Source organism: Grampus griseus (assembly GCF_964374135.1).
Source record: "Grampus griseus genome assembly, chromosome: 10".
In the NCBI taxonomy this organism is placed as follows: domain Eukaryota; kingdom Metazoa; phylum Chordata; class Mammalia; order Artiodactyla; family Delphinidae; genus Grampus; species Grampus griseus.
Window position 1 is genome coordinate 97,545,131 of NC_139004.1, and position 19,931 is coordinate 97,565,061.

A 19,931-nucleotide genomic window follows, 5' to 3' on the forward strand; every position below is an offset into this window, starting at 1 on the left:
ACACAGCCACCCCCATCACCAGAAGCCTGTTCTGGGAATTGCCCCACTCTCCTCTCTGCGGGACGAGATCATTAACAGCATCTCAGTTATTTTAGGAAGGCCTGGGGAACAGAATAAAGCATCGTCAACCTCCCTTGATTCCCAAATCGGGGCTGGGAGGTAGGGGATGGGGTGGGGTGGGGAGAAGACAAAAACGCCGTCTTTTCTGGCATTCCCCCGCCCCGCGCTCCTGCCGCCCCCAGCATCCTCTATCATCCATCTGCACGCTTTCTCCCGACCTACTTTCTCCTTCTGTCAGTGCTGCCTCCCCAGCCTGCAGCTCAGGGCTGATGCAGGAGTACCTGCTCAACCGCAGGGGCGGGTGCAGTCCTTGCAGCCCCAGTGTCCCGTACCCCCCACCAGCCTTTGGCCCTTTGCCGCAGACTCGTGCTCTTCTCCCAGACTTGATAAAGCTTCTGGCACTCCCGCCACCCAGCCTGATCCTGAAGGTTCAGGCCAGCTCAGGAGCCGAAGGAGAGGTCAGGGCTAGGGCACGTTGGCGGGGTAAGCAGGAAAGCTCAGCTGCTCACCCAGATGCTCACACTGTAGAAATGGGCTCTGGATGGACAAGTTTGTATTTCTCTTCATTCGAATACTGGTTAATCACCAAAAGGCAACCTATGCTTCTAACCCAATCAGGGATTCTAGCATGATGCGTCCAGGCAGCTGAACTGAGACAGGAATATGAGAGTTTTTCTTAACAAAACGAGTACTACCACTACTATTACTGACAACAATGTCGTCGCCAGTGGTAGATTGTGTAAATGGCCACAATTAGTACCCTCTCTGAATCCACGCCCTTTACAATGTGACTTTGAAGTTCCTCCCATTAGAGATGGAGTCTATTTCCCTGCTGCTTGAATCTGGACAGGCCTCTCGACTTGTGTTGGCCAACAGGATGTGGCAAAATGACAACGTGAAGAGCCCAGATTAGCCTGCTGGAGGAGGGGGACCACACAGAGCAGAGATGAACCGTCCCAGCCGAGGTCATCCCAGATCAGCCTAGAGTCCTGCCAAGATCAGCAGAGTTGTGGATGTGACCCACCTCAGACACACGAGGACATGGTCCCCCAGTTGAGCCCAGCCTGAACTCCTGACTCACAGAAATGTGAGCTAGATACACAGCCTGGTTTTCAGCCACTACATTTTGGAGTAGTTATACAGCAGAAGCTAACTAATAAAAAGACTATTTTTTTGGTAGGGAGGGCAATGACAGGGTCTAAAAAACACAATTAACAACAATCTTCTTTTTTGTGTCATGCGAACAGCACAGCTAAGTCAAAGAGAAACAGGCTGCTTACTATCTGACCACCCAAAACACATCAGTAGGATTTAGAATTATGCATCACACTGCTTAGCCTGCCCAGTACTTCTGTATCGCCCCCGGACGCTCCTCCCGCTGGTGGAGGCTGCACCACTTACCAGAATCTTGGTGGTGTAGGCGCTGTTGATGGCAATGGCGTTGACCAGCAGCTCCATGGTTTTGGCGTTGATGGAGCTGGGGTCGGGGACCTCCTTGTAATGGACGTCGCCCACGTAAACCTGCACCACCGTCATGCGATTGGTGGTGAGTGTGCCCGTCTTGTCCGAGCAGATGGCCGTGGCATTGCCCATGGTCTCACAGGCGTCCAGGTGGCGGACCAGGTTGTTGTCCTTCATCATTTTCTGGGGGAAAGGGCAGGTGAGATGGCAACAGTGAGGAGAGGGAGCTGGGAGGCAGGGTCACGGTGTAAACACGCAGGAAATGAGGCAGAGCTTCCCCTTTGCTTCACACATGTGCAAAGGATCTTGCTGGCTACAGCCCCTGTCATCTGGACTCCTTTTCTGTGTGCAGCCCTTTTTTTCTCTCTCTCTCTCTCTTTTTCGTTTCTTTTAAATTATTTGAGGCATTTAAAAGAGTTGATTAGTTGACTTTATTAATTTGGATTACAGAAGTAATCTGTATTCTTTATGGAAAAAATAGGGAAAAGGATGATAAATGAAGATTGGGTCCTTTCTGATTACTTCAAATAGTTTCCTCTTACACCCTAACAGAAATAAATTCCTTATTTGGTTACGAGTTTTTTCAAAGGTACCATCTTTCACTGGTGCTTGGTTTTCACTGTCACTTTGGTTTCACCCAAACTGAATAAATTTAAGTTATACCTATGTTAATAGACATAGGACACTATCTGGAAATAAACAAAATATTAGCGTCATTATTTCTGGGTGGTAGAGTTATAGGATTGTTATTGCCTTCTTTTAAAAATCTATAGCTTCTATTTTTCTACAATAAATACATACTATAACTTGTGTAATAAAAATCACAAATTTCTTTTAAATATAGATACACAACCAAGAAAGTAGATCAACCATAATCCTACCACCTAGCACGGATACATCTTACATATCAATATCCTTTCTTTTAAAATTTATGACAAAAATGAACTCCTACTCGACATATTATTAATTTTCTTATAGTCACTGTCCTTTCTCTCTTCCCAGCATCACACTCCTAGCTTCTTCCAGGTTCTCAAGCAAGTAACGCACATAAAGTGATTCTCAAGGAACCACCACTCTTACTGCAGGCCCTTATGACACAGTGACCCTATCTGGCAAGGACGGATGTGAAAAGGTGCATTTAGCTAAAGGCTGAGTCAGATGTTGTTCTAGTCTGTGCCTAGGAATCTGATTTCCTTTATTCTTGCCCTCATTATAACTCTTTATACCAAGGGTAAAAAAGGAGTGCAATTAGAATAATTTTATGGTAGGTCATGTTACTAAAAAATGAGTATTGGTAGAATTATGTGCTCTTGCAGTGTCTCTTATCAAAACCTGTGATAATAGTAACAATAAATGTATGTGGGATGGATGTATGTTGAATGGATGCATTTAGCAGCGATTTGAGTTTGCAACACACTTCACAGTTTGTAAAGTTCTTCCGCCTTTATTTCCTCATCTGATGTCACGAGGATCCTATGAAACCTTCATGGACTCTTGTACTCCATTCTGGCAACCAAAGAAGCCAAGGCAAAGCAGCTTGACCAGGATGACACACCTACTGAGGGTTAAAGCTGGCCTTTGAACTCAGCTCTGTTTAACCTCACAGCCTGGATCATTCCATCAGGACTCTGCCCATCTGTCCTCTGTGAAGAGGGTTCGTCTCTGGGGCTTAAGAATGTATAGGCCTGAGCCTCCCGATATGGTTGCTACGTGAGGCTATTAAGTACTGGAAACAGGGCTGGTCTGATGTGAAATGTGCTGTAAGTGTAAATTACACATCCAGTTTTGAAGACTTATTATGAAAAGAGAAATGTAAAATACCTCATTAATAACTTGTATATTATCAAATATTACAAATTGGCTTGATAATAACTTGGACATATCAGCTTAAGTACATTATTAAAATTAATTTCACCTGTTTCTTTCTGCTTTTTCTTTTTAACGTGGCTACCAGCACATTTAAAATCACACGTGCAGCTGACATTATGTCTCTACTGGACAGTGCTGATCTAAGCGGTCACCACTGTTCTTTTGATGACGGCTCCCAGGGGCTAGGTCCAGGCTCAGAAAGGGGAGAGTTTGCCCCTCCTGGGTTGGGGGAGCTGTACTAAGTTTATCACGTGACTGTACAAGTAACACTACCTAAGGCAGCTGAAGGCACAGGTGCCAGAGATACAAACTACAGGTGTAGAGGTCTAACAATGTCTGTATGGGAAGCCCCGAAACCGAAGCTGTGAGACTTTTAAGGAGATCTCGAGCTCAACTGGGCGGCTTGTGGGGTCCCGGCTCACGGCAGCAGGAGGTCTCAATCTCCGGGCCCCAGGCCCCCGATCAGCATTGTGCTGTGACCTGTTTGGGCTTTGGTTTGTGGGATGGAGTTTCTTCGAGAACCCCAAAACAAGGAGATGATAAGGGCGGTATCCTTTACACATAGCTGCCACTTTCTGGCACCTGCCCTGAGATCTCTTTTCTGTGTGAAATTACATCGGTGAGCCCAGCCCAAATTCCAGCTTGGAAACTGACGCTGATCGTGCCCTCTGGCGGCTCTGCATTCTCGGAGCGAACGCATTGTTTTTAAACATGGCCTGGCCTCTGCCCTGGCAGGGACATCCTGGATTCAGGGCCCTGGGAAACAGGAGCGCAGGGCCCTGCTCTCCCAGGTGGGGAAACCACGGGACCAAGGGAAAATGATGAGCCTAGGGTGTGAGGACCTGGGGGGTGAGCCAGGCTTGAAGTGTCTCCAAGAGGGTCAGGCGCCCAGTGCTCATGAGATGCCAGCCCCATACCCCAGCGTTTGGGCTCTACCGACGGCCATGGGCCTGGGAGCAGAAGGAGGAGGGGCTCTGCCATCAGGGTGGCATTTTGGAGCAACCGCCAGACCCAAGGCACTCATGGGCCTACTTGCCCTTTATTGAATTGCTTTTAAAACTTCATATTTTTAGCCCATCTCCTGAGAGGAGGGGGCTTTTTTTTTTTTTTAATAATAGAAGCTATTGTTTTTATTTATTTTTTTTAATTAAAAATTTTTTTTTCTTTTAAAAAAATATTTATTTATTTATGGCTGCATGGGTCTTCGTTGCTGCGTGCAGGCTTTCTCTAGTTGTGGTGAGCGGGGGCTACTCTTTTTTTTTTTGTGGTACGCGGAGCACAGGCTCCAGACGCGCAGGCTCAGCGGCCATGGCTCACGGGCCCAGCCGCTCCGCGGCATGTGGGATCCTCCTGGACCAGGGCACGAACCTGTGTCCCCTGCATTGGCAGGCGGACTGTCAACCACTGTGCCACCAGGGAAGCCCGGGGGCTACTCTTCGTTGCAGTGCACGGGCTTCTCATTGCGGTGGCTTCTCTTGTTGAGGAACACGGGCTCTAGGTGCGTGGGTGTCAGTAGTCGTGGCGTGTGGGATCAGAAGTTGTGGCTCGCGGGCTCTAGAGCGCAGGCTCAGTAGTTGTGGCGCACGGGCTTAGCTGCTCCGTGGCATGTGGGATCTTCCTGGACCAGGGCTCGAACCCGTGTCCCCTGAATTGGCAGGCGGATTCTCAACCACTGCGCCACCAGGGAAGTCTGAGGAGGGGCTTTCATAAAACCAGACATCCTTTTTATTTTAGGCTTATCCCTTTCAAACTTCAGGGAGCAAACTCCGAGATTAGTCATACAAGTACTATGGCTACAGTGGGGCCTAAGGCTGCGACGGCCAGGCTTCTGCCTACGTTTGGTGGGACAGGGGTGGGTGTGGGCCTGTAGGGTGATACCTGCATCTAATTTATTTTTTTTAAGTTGAGTAGATTGTCAATGTTTAAAAATCAGGAGAGTTTATGTTAAGTCCAGATTTCTGGCTTCTCTTGGAAAAAATCTGAATATCTGGCAATACTGGACCCCATCCCTCCAAGGCGACACTTGGCTGTGCTGAATAACAGCTGTCCCCTTAGCCAGGGTGTGGCTCTCCTGGAGGCATGTGAGTTTCAGTCACCTGCATGCATCCTCTCTCCGAGCTTCCTCTGTCCCCACTCCTGCTACTTAGCTCTTCTCTCAGCCCCGGCACTGGCCCTGCCAGCCACCCCACGGACCCCCAGCTGGGGGCAGCCAATCTCAGTGGCATCAGCTGGCCCGCCCTGCTCTCCCCTCCTCACCTTCACCGAGTAGGCCAGTGAGATGGTGACAGCCAGAGGGAGCCCCTCGGGCACGGCGACCACCAGCACCGTCACACCAATGATGAAGAACTTGACGAAGTACTGCACATAGACGGGCGTGCACTCGGGCAGCCATGGCTTCTGGTTGACCACGAAGGTGTCCACGGTGAAGTAGAGCACCAGGATGATCACCGTGATGGCTGACATCACCAGACCTGTGACACGGGTGGGAGGAGACCTGTCAGGGGATTTCCTGGGGGTGCGGGGCCCCGGGAAGGGAGATGTGGACCAAAGCCTTGGCTCAAAGGTGTGAGTCAGGCAGGCCCTAGCTCACACCTCAGCTCAGCTTGGTGGCGTGGGGCAAGTCCTTAATCCTCAAAGAGCCTCAGTTTCCTCCTCTGTACAATGGGGATGCATATTTATTTCACATGGTTTTGTAAGGATCAAATGCGATGATTACATGTAAATTGCCTAGCACAGTGCCCGACGCAGAGCAGGTGCTGAGTGATCATGTGAATCAGTAACTACTTGTACGGTGCCCTCACACAATAGGATGTGCAGAGGGTACCACTTACTTCCTCCTGCCTTCACGTACATACTCTTTCCTATTCCAGGAACTAGGGACACAGCAGTAAAGAGGACAGAGTCCCTTTCAGCCCTTGGGAAGCTGAGATTCTAGAGGGGGAGGCAGACAAGAAACAAACACACGAACAAGATAATTCAGATACAGATAACGCTGTCAAGAAAAACTCCAGGATGACGTGGTAGGAAGTGACATGGGCTGAAGATACGAAAACAACCCAAATGTCCATTGACAGATGAATGGATAAAGAAAATGTGGGCTACACGTACAATGGAATATTATTCCGCTTTAAAAAGAAGGAAATCCTGCCATTTGCAACAACGTGGCTGGACCTGAAGGGCGTTATGCTCCGTAAAATAAGCCAGACACAGGAGGACTTATCTGAATAATCTAAAAGAGTCAGACCCATAGAAGCAGAGAATAGAAGGGAGGTTGCCAGGGGCTGCACGGAGGGGAAAAGGAGCGTTGTTTTTAGTGGGGAAAAAGTTTCAGTTATGCAAGATGAGAAAGTTCTAGAGCTCTGCCATATAGCATAGCGCCGATAGTTTAACAATGCGGTATTGTGCACTTCCTAATTGCTTAAGAGGATCTTACGTGTTCTTACCCAAAACACAAAAACCGAAAAACCCATGAAAGAACACAAGGGAATTTTTGGAGGTGGTGGATAGGTTTAGTACCTTGGTTGTGGTGACTGGTATCATGGGCATATGCATATGTGGAAACTCATCATGTGTGCATTAAACGTGTGCAATTTTTTAATATATAAATTATACCTTAATAAAACTAAAAAGAAAAAGAAAACAAATGCGACATGGCCTGGTAGATCCAGTGGCTACTTTAGTTAGGGTGGCCAGGGAAGACTTCCTGGAGGAGGTGATATTTCAGCAGACAGAGGAACGATGAGCAGCCAGGTAGTGACCTGGGGGAAGGGTGTTCCAGGCTGAGGAAACAGCAGGGGCTCGGGGAGGGGAAGTGACTTGCCTGAGGCCACAGGCCAGGGAGGCACTGTAAAATTAGCACCTGCAGGTGGCTACTGGCTGCTGGCAGGATCTCTCTTGCCAGCCCCGTGCGCCCAACTACCCCCAACTGCTGCATGTGCTGTACAGCTGCCGCTGAGGCTGCCCACATCTGAAGCCTCCGCAGAGGAGGATGATGTTTGGGCAACTGGCGTCTCCTTGTCACAAAGTGCCTGGGAGTCCACCCACCCCAATTTGATGGCCAATATCCAATGGCTGAGGTGGAGGTCCAGAAGCCCAGACACCTTGCTGCAGGGCAGGTCAGACCCTGCAGAGGTACCATGCTCCAGAGCTCCCTGTAAGATCAGGTGGAGACTGAGATTCCTCCAGAAACCCCAGGTGCCTGTGCTTCTTCCTGGGCTCTGTTGCATCCCTGACCCTTTACTGGTCTCACCTGAGAGCACCCCGCCAGATCCTGTGCCCACCCATCTCAGGTTCTGCTTTCAAGGAATTCAGCCCAGGAGAGAAGCAGAGGTGGGACGTGAACCAGAAGTGCTCGACTCTGAACTCCATGCCCGGCAGGGCTGAGTAGGGGAGGGAGATGAGTGAGGACTGTGAAGGCCACGGGGTGGTTCTCGTCGCTTTGTTCCCTGCCCTCCAGAGCCACGTTTCCGTGGAGTTGTCTCCGTGGCGGGGATGGAGGAAATCCCTGGACCCATCACTGCCCCGCCCGCACCGCCAGCTGCGGAGACCCAGAGCCGGCTCGATCCCTGTCTGACAGTTGCAGAGGCGGGAAGCCAAGCTCCCAGCAGCTGGGAGCTGTCATCAGGCCCCCAAGTTTAAATATAGACAGTCAAGCCTGTAATTTGCCTCTTTTCTCCACGCTGTGGTGCCTATAATTAGAGCCGGGAGACAGCCATGGAGGAGCAGGCAGCCAGGTGGGGAGGCCTTGGCATCTGCCACATCCTTACCCGGGAGGGGAGGCCAAGGCCGTGTCAGGGCTGCAGGGCTCACCTTGCTTCCGGGCTTGGCTTCCAGGGCAAGAGGGGCCGTCATCAGCCATCACCTGCAGCTACTAACTCGGGAAACCCGGCTTCTGCTGGGCCTCAAACAAGGGGCTTCTCACCAGGCTCCTGGCACTGCCCTCTACTTCTTCAGTCTTTCCTCTGCACGGCAGCTGGGCGGTCATCATACAGCTCATCTCCATCCCTGCCCTCCCCTGCTCACACCTCTTCCAGGGCTCCCACTGTCCTCAGAATAAAGCCTGCATTGCAAACTCCAGGCCCTACAGGGTCTGCCCCCTGTGCAGCCACCGCACCTGCCAAACGCTGGCGCCTGTACGGGTAGATAATCTCCTTTACTCCTCATAGCAACCTGTGAAGTAGGGACTACGGGATCCCAAGTCCACAGACCAGGAGGCGGAGGCTCAGAGCTCGGTGAAGGTACCTGCCCAAGTTCTCAGAGCTGTAGCTGGACGAGGACACAGGCAGGCTGCCCCCAGAGCCCACGCTTCTACCTTCACTCTTCTGCCTAAGTGCGAACTGAGTGCCTACTGTATAAGGACTCAGACTGGTTTTGTGGCAGAGAAGGTGGGTCTCATGCAAGCCCTCGCTTTGCAGAGGAGGTAACTGAGGCCCAGGTAGGGGCAGGGCCCTGCCTGGGGTCCCCCTGCATGCCCCGTGTCCTGTGCCATCTCCCGGGGCCGCGTGCTCACCCGCCTTGCCGATCTGCACAGCCAGCTTGGTGAGCTTGCCCTGCAGCACCGACTTCTCCTTCTTGTGCATGCTGGCCTTCTTCTTGTCGTCAGTGTCGCCGCCCTCGGCACTCTTGAGGGGCTGCATCTCCATGGCGGCCGCCCCGTCCTGCTGTTTGGCTGCAGGGGGCAGAGCACACGTGCACACACACGGACACAGACACACAGACACACAGACACACACACACACACAGGTTAGCCTGCAGGGTGGGGATGTTGGCACCCACCCAACTGCCCAGCAGAGCACGGTGAGGCCCTCACTCCCCAGCCTGGGCCCTGGCATGGCCGGCACACAATCCCCGTGATGGGGGGTTGGTTTCTTCCTGCTGGAGACCCTGGTCCCAGGGCCACTGGCTGCCTTGCACCTGGAATTCAGGACATAGCAGGGAGTGACACGGCTCCACCCTGGATTTCCAGCAGGAGTGGGCTAGGGTCCCCTCTGGGCCTGAACAAGCCCGCAGACCCTTCCCCCAATGGCTCTTCAACTTCTCCACATTCAGACAAGACACAGGCTTGGGCTTTGCCCAGTTGGTCCTTGGGCCCTGTTGCTGGATATTAAGTAGTCACTAGACAGAAGGGACACAAAGGGGGCTTCAAGAGTAGAAGAGAGTGTCCCCATCCACAGGTGTCAAGCTCCTGCCCCTTCAGCACAGGCCCGTGGCCTGACAGGACAGCACAGGGCCTGCGGCCTGACCCCTTAGCCCCTAAAGACCTCAAAGACCCAATTTCAAGTCTTCAGCTGAATGGGCAGCATAGCTCAAAGGCTGGGGAGAAGCTGGCTTGTGGTGGCCTGTCCTCAACGGGTAATGCCTCCATTTGACCTGGCACCATGTGATCACAGCTACCCCCTCCCCCCAAAGGTGTCAGGCGCCCATAGGCATGGACGTCTGCCTCTGCTGTGGCCCTCAGAACCGGCGGGGAGGGGCCGCAGGGACCACAGGTTAATACAAAAGGGTTACCTTTGCTCTGGCTGGCGTCCACATTGCCATCCTGCATTTTACCTATACGACAAAGAATTTTAACAGACAACAGAGAATCAGACAACACACGTTGGTCACCATGAAGACGCAACAGGGCCACAGACATTCATGTCAGATGGAGGGAGGGTCAAGCCGGCTCCGCCCTTCTGTGCAGGGACGCCGGGGAGGCCCCTGAGACAAGAGCAAACCCGTGGTGGCTGCAGGCTTTCTCTTGATTCTCTGGGGGCACAGAGAGAGCGCTTCTGGGATTATTTTGGCCCTAAGCATTTTACAGATTAACCAGCAGCCTTTGAGGGTAAAGGAACCATAGTTGGTTGGCAGGAAGCAGAAGGAGTGGGAGATCTAAGGTCCCCAGTGATTAATGTGGAATTTGGTTGGTGCCTTTTGTGGGCTGAGAGGAGGCAAAGGGAAAGATGAGAGAGAGAGAGAGAGAGAGAGAGGGAGGGAGGGAGAGAGAGAGAGGTTGATTCTAGGATGGGTAGGAGTTTGGTCAATGTGTCCTTAGTTTCTGGCTCCAGGAGGGATGATTCCACTTTCTGCTTCTCCTGGTGAAGGGGTGTGAAGCCACAACATGGAGAAACCCCCACCCAGCCTCACTGAGAGTGACTCAGGCAAAGGGTGGGCAGGGGCTCCCCAGTGGTGGGCTCTGAGGTGCCCACACGTGTCCAGGGGCCTGGTGGCAGTGCCCTGGCTCCCAAGGGGAAGCTGCCTACCCCTCCCCTCCACTGAGCTGCGTGCTCTTTATTCTGGGTTGACCAGCTCAGGCCACAGCAGGCAGGTGAAGTCTGGCTGATGGGATCCCCTGGGTGCCCCCAGCCCCCCACCCCAGCCCTGCCTATCAGGGACAGATGCTGCCTAGTGCTGGGTCTGGGGCTCCCCACCCCCTAATCAGGGCCACCGGGGAGGCCGCCTACCCAGTCTCAGCCCAAGGCGCGTGGCCTGCATTCACAGGGTAGGAGGTATTGGTGACCTGTTGCCTGGCAGCCAGACACCTGTCTTCACTTGCTGGCACTGCAGGGGTCGGGGGGCACCCTCCTGTCCCACGGGCTCACCCTGAGGACTCTGAGAAGGGTGCCCCCAGCCCCAGCCGTTTGCTGAGAACGAGATTTTCACAGCTCATGTTCCAGGCACGTACATGACCACCACAGTTTCATCTGGGCCTCACCACATCCCTACCGGGACGCTCCACATCACACCCGCTGACAGATGAAAAACTGCGGCTCAGGGAGGGACACGCAGCAGGGTCTCTGCCAGGTCTCCGCTGGTAAATGGAGAGCTGGCCCCAAAGTCCATGCACATTTCTGCCCCCATCGGGGAGAATGCAGCCACCCTCAGTCCCCCGAGCCAGGGGGAGGGCAGGTGTTGAGGCGGCACTGGTGGGACTGGGCTCCTGAAGCTGCTGTTTCGAAACCAACTAGCCATGTGGCTTCACCTCTCCCAGCCTCGCTTCCATCTCTGTAACCAGGGGTGGCCACATCGCCTCCCCGGAGCTCCTAAAAGTTGCCTTAGTGACAACCGCTCGCCCAGCAGCCTTTGGCACTTTGCAAGTGTCTCCGATCTTGGCAGTTTTCCTGATACCCTGCAAGGTGGGGCGGGAGGGGTTTTCATCACTCTTATTTTACAGATGAGGAAACTGGGGCCGAGGGAGGCTCAGGGGCAGCTGTCATTTATAGAGCATCCTGATGACTGTCCTGAGGCTGCGTGAGAAGTTCAATAAACACTGTCATCCCCACCACCATATCCGTCATAGGTGACTCGGAGGGGAGAAGTGGCTTCCTGGATGCCAGCCCCGCACCATCACTCCAAGGTCAGTGCAGGGCTGTTCCCACTGCCTCTCCCAGCGAAGGGTCAGTGACCCGCCCCGGGGTTTAAAGAGAAAAGTCCCCGTTGCTCTATTGTAAAATTCTTTCTACTGGATTAGAAACAAAACAGAAAAAGGCGTTTTGGAACCAATAGGAATTAACTACAATAATTATTTTTATTTTTAAAAATAATTTTACTAACTGGGCTAAGGGGCACCAGAGGACTCCTCTTCAGTAGTCTGGTGTTAGACGGCACAAAGGGGCCTCTATCTGCATTGCATATTATCAGATGCGATAGCCCGCATGTGCCCAGCAACCAAGCTAGCAATTTCCTCTTTTATTTGCATAGTGACCACACGGCCAGAAAAATAATCAACAAAGCGTATGTTTGAGGGAGGGAGCCATATCCTGGGGGTGCTTTGGTGCAGATGGCCTGGCTTCTCAGAAGCAAGCGGCTCATCTGGGGTTCTCCTTAGCCAGATGGGTACTCGCCTGGCCCTGGAACTGTGGTGGGACGTTGCTCTGGTCCCCCATGGGACGTGGAAGATGGGCTGTGATTCAGGGGAGCTGAGATGGAGGACAGGACCCAAGATGGGGAACCGGGGTGGAGACCTGGAGGCCCCTCTGTATCAGATGCTAGATGCAGCTTTGCCAAATGGGTCTGTCCTCTCCATGCACTGTGAGGGTCATGGGTGCAGAAAGCTTCGATGTGGAAGGTCCACGGTGAGAAGACCCGGTCCTAAATAGGAGACCTGGGAGGTGTCACTTCCCTTCCCTGTGCCTCTGTTTCTCTCTCTGTGAAAAACAACACTTTCAACCAAGGTGATGCTTACGAAAAGCACTGCAAAGTACCTTGTTAATGTCCAGAGTTAAGAGTGATGTATAATTAATCGTGATGTATTCTATAGTGATATATCAATAAATATAAAAGAAATAATAAAATAAAAATGGCAATTATAATGCCTCCAAAATGAATGGAACACCCCTACCTTTCAGTTGGGAGGGGCTTGGGGGGGTGGAGTGAGGGGGGCATCCTGCCACCTGAGTGTGTTTTCCACATCCAGGTCATCCTGATTTGGCTCAGACGAAGGAGGGGAAAGGAACAGTTAATTCTCTCACTCACCAAGGCTCAGATTAGCACCCCTCAGCCTTTAGTGCCCTCTGCCTGGAGCCTGGAAAGCACGTTAGAACGCAGGTTCTCATTCAGGTCTGGGTGGGGCCTGAGATTCTGCATTTCTAACAAACTCCTGGGAGACGCCCAGGCTTCTGGTCCTCCGACCACAATTCGAGTAGCAAAAGCTTAGAGTACTGGTTCCAAAGTATAGTTTGGGGGCCTACCAATCCCATGACATTCAGCCAGGACACAGCACAATCAAGGCTGTCCCTCTGCAACAAGGAAGAAACCAGTTTTACCCAGTGGGTTCTTAAACACCTTTGACCACAGGAATCCTTTCCTTGGGCAGGGGCGTTGGTGGTGGGGAAGACTTCTTAACATCCTTGTGAAGTTTACAAGACATTAGCAAGAGTGGCACACACTTTCGAGCCAGGCAGGCCTGGGTTCACATCCCAGCTTTGCTACTTTCTAGCTCTGTGACGTTGGACTAGTGTCTTGATCTCCCTGAGGCTCAGTTTCCTCATCTTTAAAGTGGGGACAAAAACCTCTGAATCATAGGGTTATTGTGAGGATTCAATGAGATGCTTGCAAAGTGCCTGGTGCGCAGGAGGTGGTTAAGGAATGACAGTTCCCCGTCTTTTCCTGCAGCTTTTCTTGGGACACTTGGAGTTTTCTGCTACAGTTGCAAGTGAGGCTGCCCCTTTTCTGGGACCCACTAGTCTGGATGCGGTCTATATGTTCCCCGAGCCCAGCAGGCTTGTCATCCTGGGGGAAGCAGGATGCCACTTCCCGTTTCCTCCCTGCCACCCCCCAGCCCCCCACGTGGGTTTGCCTACTTTGGTTCTTCCTGTTATCTCTCGCCACCCCTCCCTCACACATGACACCTCCCACACCCCAGGCTGTCCTGATTTCTCCCCCGTGCCTGAGATAGACCCATACCCGAATCAGCCCTTCTTGGCGAGGCCCTGCCCACAGAGCAGTCTTGCCCAGCCCCTGACATCTACGGTGTGTGTGTGGGGTGCTTCCATCTTTGGTCACTTTGACTCCGGGTGGCTCAGCCGGAGGTCTAGGGCAGGGGACGGGAGGATGAGGCGGGACCAGAGCTCCATGTCTTCCAGGAGTGGTGAAGAGTAAATGATATAATGGATGAGAAACCCGCAGCCAGAGATGCCTGGGATGCGTGACGCTGGAAAAAAGAAAACTTTCCCTCCCCTTCAGTTCTCCAGGGCAATGGTTTCACGACCAAGCCCTAACAGCTCCCAGGAGCAGTCTGGGTGACTTGACGTCACCTAATTTGGGTACGGGGACGTATCTGAGAAGATGGGAGGGTACAGAGATAAGAAATCTTGGAGGCAAATGAAGGAATTCCTTCCTGCCTGTGTGTCAGGAGGTTAAGATGCAGCTCCCAGGTACAGTGGCAGCCCTCTGCCCCCACCACTCATCCCCGAGGAGGCCAGTAAGAATGCAGAGACTCAGAACAAACGCTCCAGCACAGGCAACAGCAAGAAACACCAGTCCACATCCCAGGGGCAGAACCAGGCCCGAGCCCAAGCGAACCCCCGGCCCGTTCGCTCCGTGAGAGAGAAGAGAAAGAATGTCTACTAGTGGCTCAGCCATGCTACGGGGTGGGGTCCAGGAGCTGAGCTCTGGCCTGGGTCCCCCTGCCTCGAGGGAACTGGCGAGTCGAGGACCGGAGCCTTCAGTGGGGACCCAGACGCCAGCTTCAGCCTAGGTCCTGACCCCGGGCCTTCTTCCCAAAGCCGGGGCCAGGAACGGGCTTAGGAGAGGGCCACGCCAGGCGGGACGCTGCTTCTTGGGGGGCCAGATCTGAAGCCAAGGTCACGTCCCTCTTCCGGGCTTCACCGGGGGTCAAGGGCCCAACAGGAGCCAGTGCCGTCGTGGCAGCCATGAGTGGGGGCAGAGCTGGATCCCCGGTGGTGGCTTCTCTCTTAAGCGCCTGCCCCGTGTGAGAGGACGACCGTCCCCGAGCTGCCCATGCACATCCAAGTCTGTGCCGTCCAGACTAGGGAGAGGCAAGCCCAGAGTTGAGGGTGCGGGAGACGCCCATCCAACCGAGACCGAGAGCTCGCCCTGGGAGTGCGACACGTACCATTGACTAGGCTGGTATTTGCACTATCTGCAGCATTTGAACCTGCCGCACCATCGGCCGCTGCGGGGGTGGGAGGGATGGAAAATGCAGTGTGTCACAATGGAGAAAAGCAACAACGCAGGACAGCAACAACAATCGACATGAACCAACTTGAGGGAAATAAGATGACTACATTCTTAAAAAATCATCTCCGTTGGAGATCAAGAAACTCAAATTTGGGAGTGGAGGTGAAATGTTCCCATAGAGATGCCACAGAAGTCGGGGGGAAAAACTCAGACGTGGAGGGTCTTTGAAATAAAATATGGAGGATGATCAATGCGGTTACGCGGGGTGGCACTGCTGGTGGTGAGGTTCCGGACCGAGGCACCCCGTTGGCCCAAGCGATCAGGCGGGGGCCTTTCAGACAGGGTTCTAGGAGAGGGTCTGGCTGACCATCAGGGCCAGCGGCGCTCATGGCCAGGAGTCGATTCAAAATATTCAGCGAGCAGTGCAGTGCGGGCACTGGCCGTTCTGAAGGGGTGCTTGCTATGACCATTGCTGTGTCCCGGAAGAACGTCCGTCCACGGCAGTGACTTAGGATTCATGCCCTTGACTCAGGCTACTGCCCATGGCCAACTCCTCCTTCCCTAACTGGCACTCAAAAGATCGCCTTGGTGACCCCCATAGGAGGTGCCCCACCACTTATAAGGTGACATCAAGCATGTGGTATTTTGTGCGTGAGACAGAGAAGGTACTAGCGAGTTTTCCTTAATTTAGGAATCAGAAATGATAGGACGTGCTCTAATTCACTCTTGCTGCTTTTTCTTGGGGTGGAGAAACGTGTTCCGTGGGAAGGAGAGGGAAGAGATGCTGGGTAAGGTGGCTGTGCTGTGAGGCGAGGGCAAGGTGGGACGGGCTCTGTGGGGTCATGGGGTGCTGAGTGGGCTGAGGGCGTGCGGAGGTGGTGGTGGTACCATCTGCACTGAAAGCCCTGGAAGGTAGGCAGACCGGGAGTGCACGGGGGCACAGTGGAGGTCTGGTGGGGCAGAGCCCCCCGCAGTCAGGTACCCCCTTTAGCTGTGTGCTGGGGATCTAGGGCCAGGGCTCAGGGGTCAATGGCTGCTGCTACTTCTAAAACCCCATCTACCCTGAGGAGTGTCTTACTGTACCTGGTAGCTGAAGGCCATCCCCCTTCTTCACACCTGTGTGATGATTTTTGAGACATGTTAATGAAGGAGAAGCACATACAGCCTTTTGTGTGTGCACGCGCACACACACACGCACACGCACACACACACACCGGTACGCCTGGGGTCATCCTGAAACGGGAGGCTCTAAGCAATGTCCCTGGTGGAGGTGATGGAATGGAAGTGCCGAGGAGGTCCAGCCTGGCTGTGCTGCTCGTGGGGGCCTGAGGGGCTGGGCTGGCCTCCCAGATTCCTCTGTCACGTCCCCTGCACATCCCACCTCTTCCTTCTACACTGATGTCCCCATCTTGTTGGAGTGCAGGTAAATGTTCAGCAAGGGACCGACCTGTGCTTTGGGGCAGAAGAGGCCTGTTTTTTTACTGGCATTTTAAGAAGCACCGGTCTGGCCCATGGGAGCTTCTGGGTGCTTGTGCCCCTCACCCAGGCCCCAATGAGGCCAAGGAAGTGGGCAGAGCTGCTGCAGCCTGCCCAACTGCCCGCACCTGGGGCCACAGCTGGCCACAGCTGCTACGGCATTGCACGGACGCTGTCCTGACGTGCTCCGGGCCTCTTGGCCAAGACTTGGTCCTCAGTCTCAACCTCAGCTCTCCCAGATCACAGCTTATTTCCATTGCTGCTGGATGGGCCATCGTAATCTTAGGGGTACCCCACCAGGAAATGGGTTTTGCCCCTGGGAACAAGTATCCTTTGATCGTGACCCAGACTTGGTGCCTGGCTGACCTCTGAGAGCTGGAGGGAGGCTGGCTGCCCCTAAAACTGAAGGAGGGGTCATCTATTACCTCATCTCCTTCCCCTGGACTCCAGAAGGTCTGGGTATTGGGCGCCTCCTCTGGAGCTTGGGGAAGGAGACAAAAGACTGCAGATGTGAGAGTGGGGGGTGTCCCCGAGACCGAGTGTGAGTGTCGGGAAGTATTCAGCTGTTCTGGGCCAGAGGCTGGGCCTTGGATTTGGGCCTGGTCTGATGGGATTGGGGCTCATGTTTTCCAACCACCCTTCCTCTGCTCTGAGAGGCAGCTGTAGCCCAGGCCGACAACCTGCTGCACCAAGGGCAGCCCATGGAGTGAGGAATCTTGTTTGCAGGGGGAGGAGGAGACAGAACCCAGCTGAGATGGCAGCTCTGGGGACAATGGGGAGAGGCTCACAGCAGTTGATTTGCAGGCACACATTTGGCCACCTTCCCCAGAAGACCCACCTCTGGGGAGAGTCTATACTGGGTGAGTGTGCAGCTCTGCTCAGTGGAGTTGAGAATAGTGGAGGAATTCGCCCAGGTGGGGATTTCTACACAATATCAGGGGTCATGATGGGAACAGGTCACTCTTGAGGCTGGAGACTCAAGAAAAGGCTCAGCCGCCTTGGCCTGGCCCAGGGGGAAGGGGGGCCCCCCATGACATGACTGGACAAGACAGAGACTGGAACGAGACCCTGGAGATGGAACAGACAGAGCCTCCTGGCCCAAGAAGGGCCTTGGGGTTACAGGAGGAAGCTGTTGGCACAGGGTATGGACATAAAAGGCACTCAATAACTATTTTGTCTAGTGAATGAGTCAACAACAAAAAAAATGTGGCCTTAAGAGCTCCTTTTCTGGTCCACAAGAGCGTTGGGCTTACCTTTCTTGTCCTTCTTCTCTTCCTCCTCACCGCCGGCCCCCAGCAGGGTAAAGATGATGCCGGTCTGAGAGTTCACACCCACGGCGGTCACCACCATCCGTCCAGAGCCCTCCATCACATGAGTCCCTGGGGAAGGGGACGAAAGCCAAGTTACCATTGCACGGCCCAAGCCCCCTCCCGCAAGGAGCGGAAGGCACTCGGTCTCAGTTGACTAGAGGCAATTTGCCTGCTGAGGTCCTAGGGCACCACCTACAGTTAAGGTTCAAGGTGTGTGCTCAAGGTGGGTCCTTTAAAGATGATTTCACCTTGGGATAGTGCTGTGATGGGCCTGGAGCTCAAATACTGCTATACCTCAATTCTTAGGCCCCCAGAAAGCTCAGGCCTACCACCTCCTACCTGCTCCTAGAGAATCCCTTCTTCTCTCCTCTTTCTCCCCTTCCCCCTCTCCCAGTCTTACGGGCCAAGCAGGGACCACTCCCTCTTTTCCTTAATGATATATCTAGAACCAGACCTTGCTCTGTAACCAGCAAAAAAAAAATGCCAACTAAGCCCTGGACTGGACTGCTTAAAATGGGGTGCACCAACTTCCCAAAGATCTGGGGAAAGAATTCAGGGCTCTATGAAGTTGAATGAGAAAACAATGACCTCTTTATTTCCACAAACATCAAACTGAAATTTCGCATTTCCCCCTATTAAGAACATAGGCAATAAACCCCAGGAGTGTCAGTGGTGGCCACAACACCATTACATATGTTACAGAAATCATGGGGTTTTTTTAATATCACTTTATAGCTGTTGCAGATACTTTTTAGGCTTATCCTTATTTTACAACTAAGGCAATTATTACACTGACTGCTGGATCTTGTTATTCTAATAAAGAAGCACATATGTTACTACACCACACATTAATTCTTTTCTAATTACTTTAACTATTTCAATCTAATTGGCTTCCTTTGTGATCCAGTGTATTTTATTTTATGTATTTCAAAGCTTTATTCTGAATAGGGGTGGCCCCTGATGACCTCAGACCTCCCCAGGGGTCTGCAGTGCAAGAAAAGTTAAGAACTCCTTTCCTAGAATTTTAGATTTTTAAAACTGGGTTCCAAAGGGTCCTGGAATTCTTTCAGGGGGCAGGATGGGGCAAGGGAGGCCTTTGGTCAGAGTGGCCCCAAGTTTATTCATCTTTGGGGGTTCTGTGTCAGCTTTTATTTGACAAGAGGGCACTCTGCTGAGTAAAGAATCTAGATAAATGAAGTTTGGCCTGTCAGGTGTTCCTTTTTCCCGATTTTCATTTTTACCGCTCTGGCTAGAAAGCTCTCTACAATGCAGCACACAGTTTCTCCTTCAGCAGAGAACTAACAGTCCAATCCTGCCTGGTGCAGGGTCTCCGGCCATCCCCAGGCTGCACAGGAAGAGCTATACCTGGTCTACCAGACAGACGGCCACGGCCACTGACCCCAGCCACTACACGGCCCTGATGACTTGCTTCTTGAACTCCTTCTGCTGTTGAGAGATTTTCCTTCTTTCCCCTCAAGATCATGGTCATTTCCTCCTGTTTTCAGGCTCACTTGTCACTGATGGCCTTCTCCTGGCCTCCCACTTTGCTTCAGACTTGAAGTCTAGGTGGACAAACTCATTAGGATTGTATCTAAAATAAGAGTCAAGAGGTTCTGAGTTAGGGCAAGAAGCACTTTCCTTAAAGCAAGGAATCTCTTTTCACTTTTCAAGAGGTTTCACCCACCCCTTCCCTTTCCTTCTGGGATCTGAGAGATGTCCTGAGACTGTGTGTGTGTGCGTGTGTGTGTTTGCACACGTGCCTGTGTGCGTGTGCATGTGTGGTGTTCCAGCCTCTTGGCCTCCAGGATCTCAGGATCTTAAAGTGTTTACAGACAGACAGATGCCCTCCAGTAAGCTCCTTTGAGGTGGTAAAGGTCGGTCTGTCCATCCATGATGGGTAAACCAAGTCATGAAGGCTCCCAGAGGCAGCATGGAGCCCAGCAAGCTATACCAGGACCTGGGCTCTCAGGGGGTGAGCTCCTCAGCTGGTTCTTTACCCATTCCCAGCCTCTTCGGTCCCCGAGCCGGGCACAGTGGGGACCACAGAATGAGCTCGGACACTAACTCCAGGCCGATGAGCCCAGGCCTGGTGTCTTCCCATCACAGACAGACCCTGAAGCACACGTACCCCACAAG

General features: G+C 52.8%; 1 protein-coding gene across 1 annotated transcript in view; it reads right to left on the bottom strand.

Annotated features, from left to right (window-relative positions):
* The window catches only part of ATP2B2 (ATPase plasma membrane Ca2+ transporting 2), a 129,550-nt gene that overhangs the window by 42,690 nt on the left and 66,929 nt on the right, over positions 1–19,931 (bottom strand). Inside the window, exons 6-12 of the mRNA XM_082662855.1 lie at positions 17,739–17,864; positions 16,093–16,125; positions 14,945–15,004; positions 9,898–9,939; positions 8,900–9,058; positions 5,647–5,861; positions 1,462–1,704 (exon numbers count right to left, since the gene is read on the bottom strand). Of these exons, the coding sequence (XP_082518981.1) occupies positions 1,462–1,704; positions 5,647–5,861; positions 8,900–9,058; positions 9,898–9,939; positions 14,945–15,004; positions 16,093–16,125; positions 17,739–17,864 (878 nt within the window). The remainder of the gene's footprint in view (positions 1–1,461; positions 1,705–5,646; positions 5,862–8,899; positions 9,059–9,897; positions 9,940–14,944; positions 15,005–16,092; positions 16,126–17,738; positions 17,865–19,931) is intronic.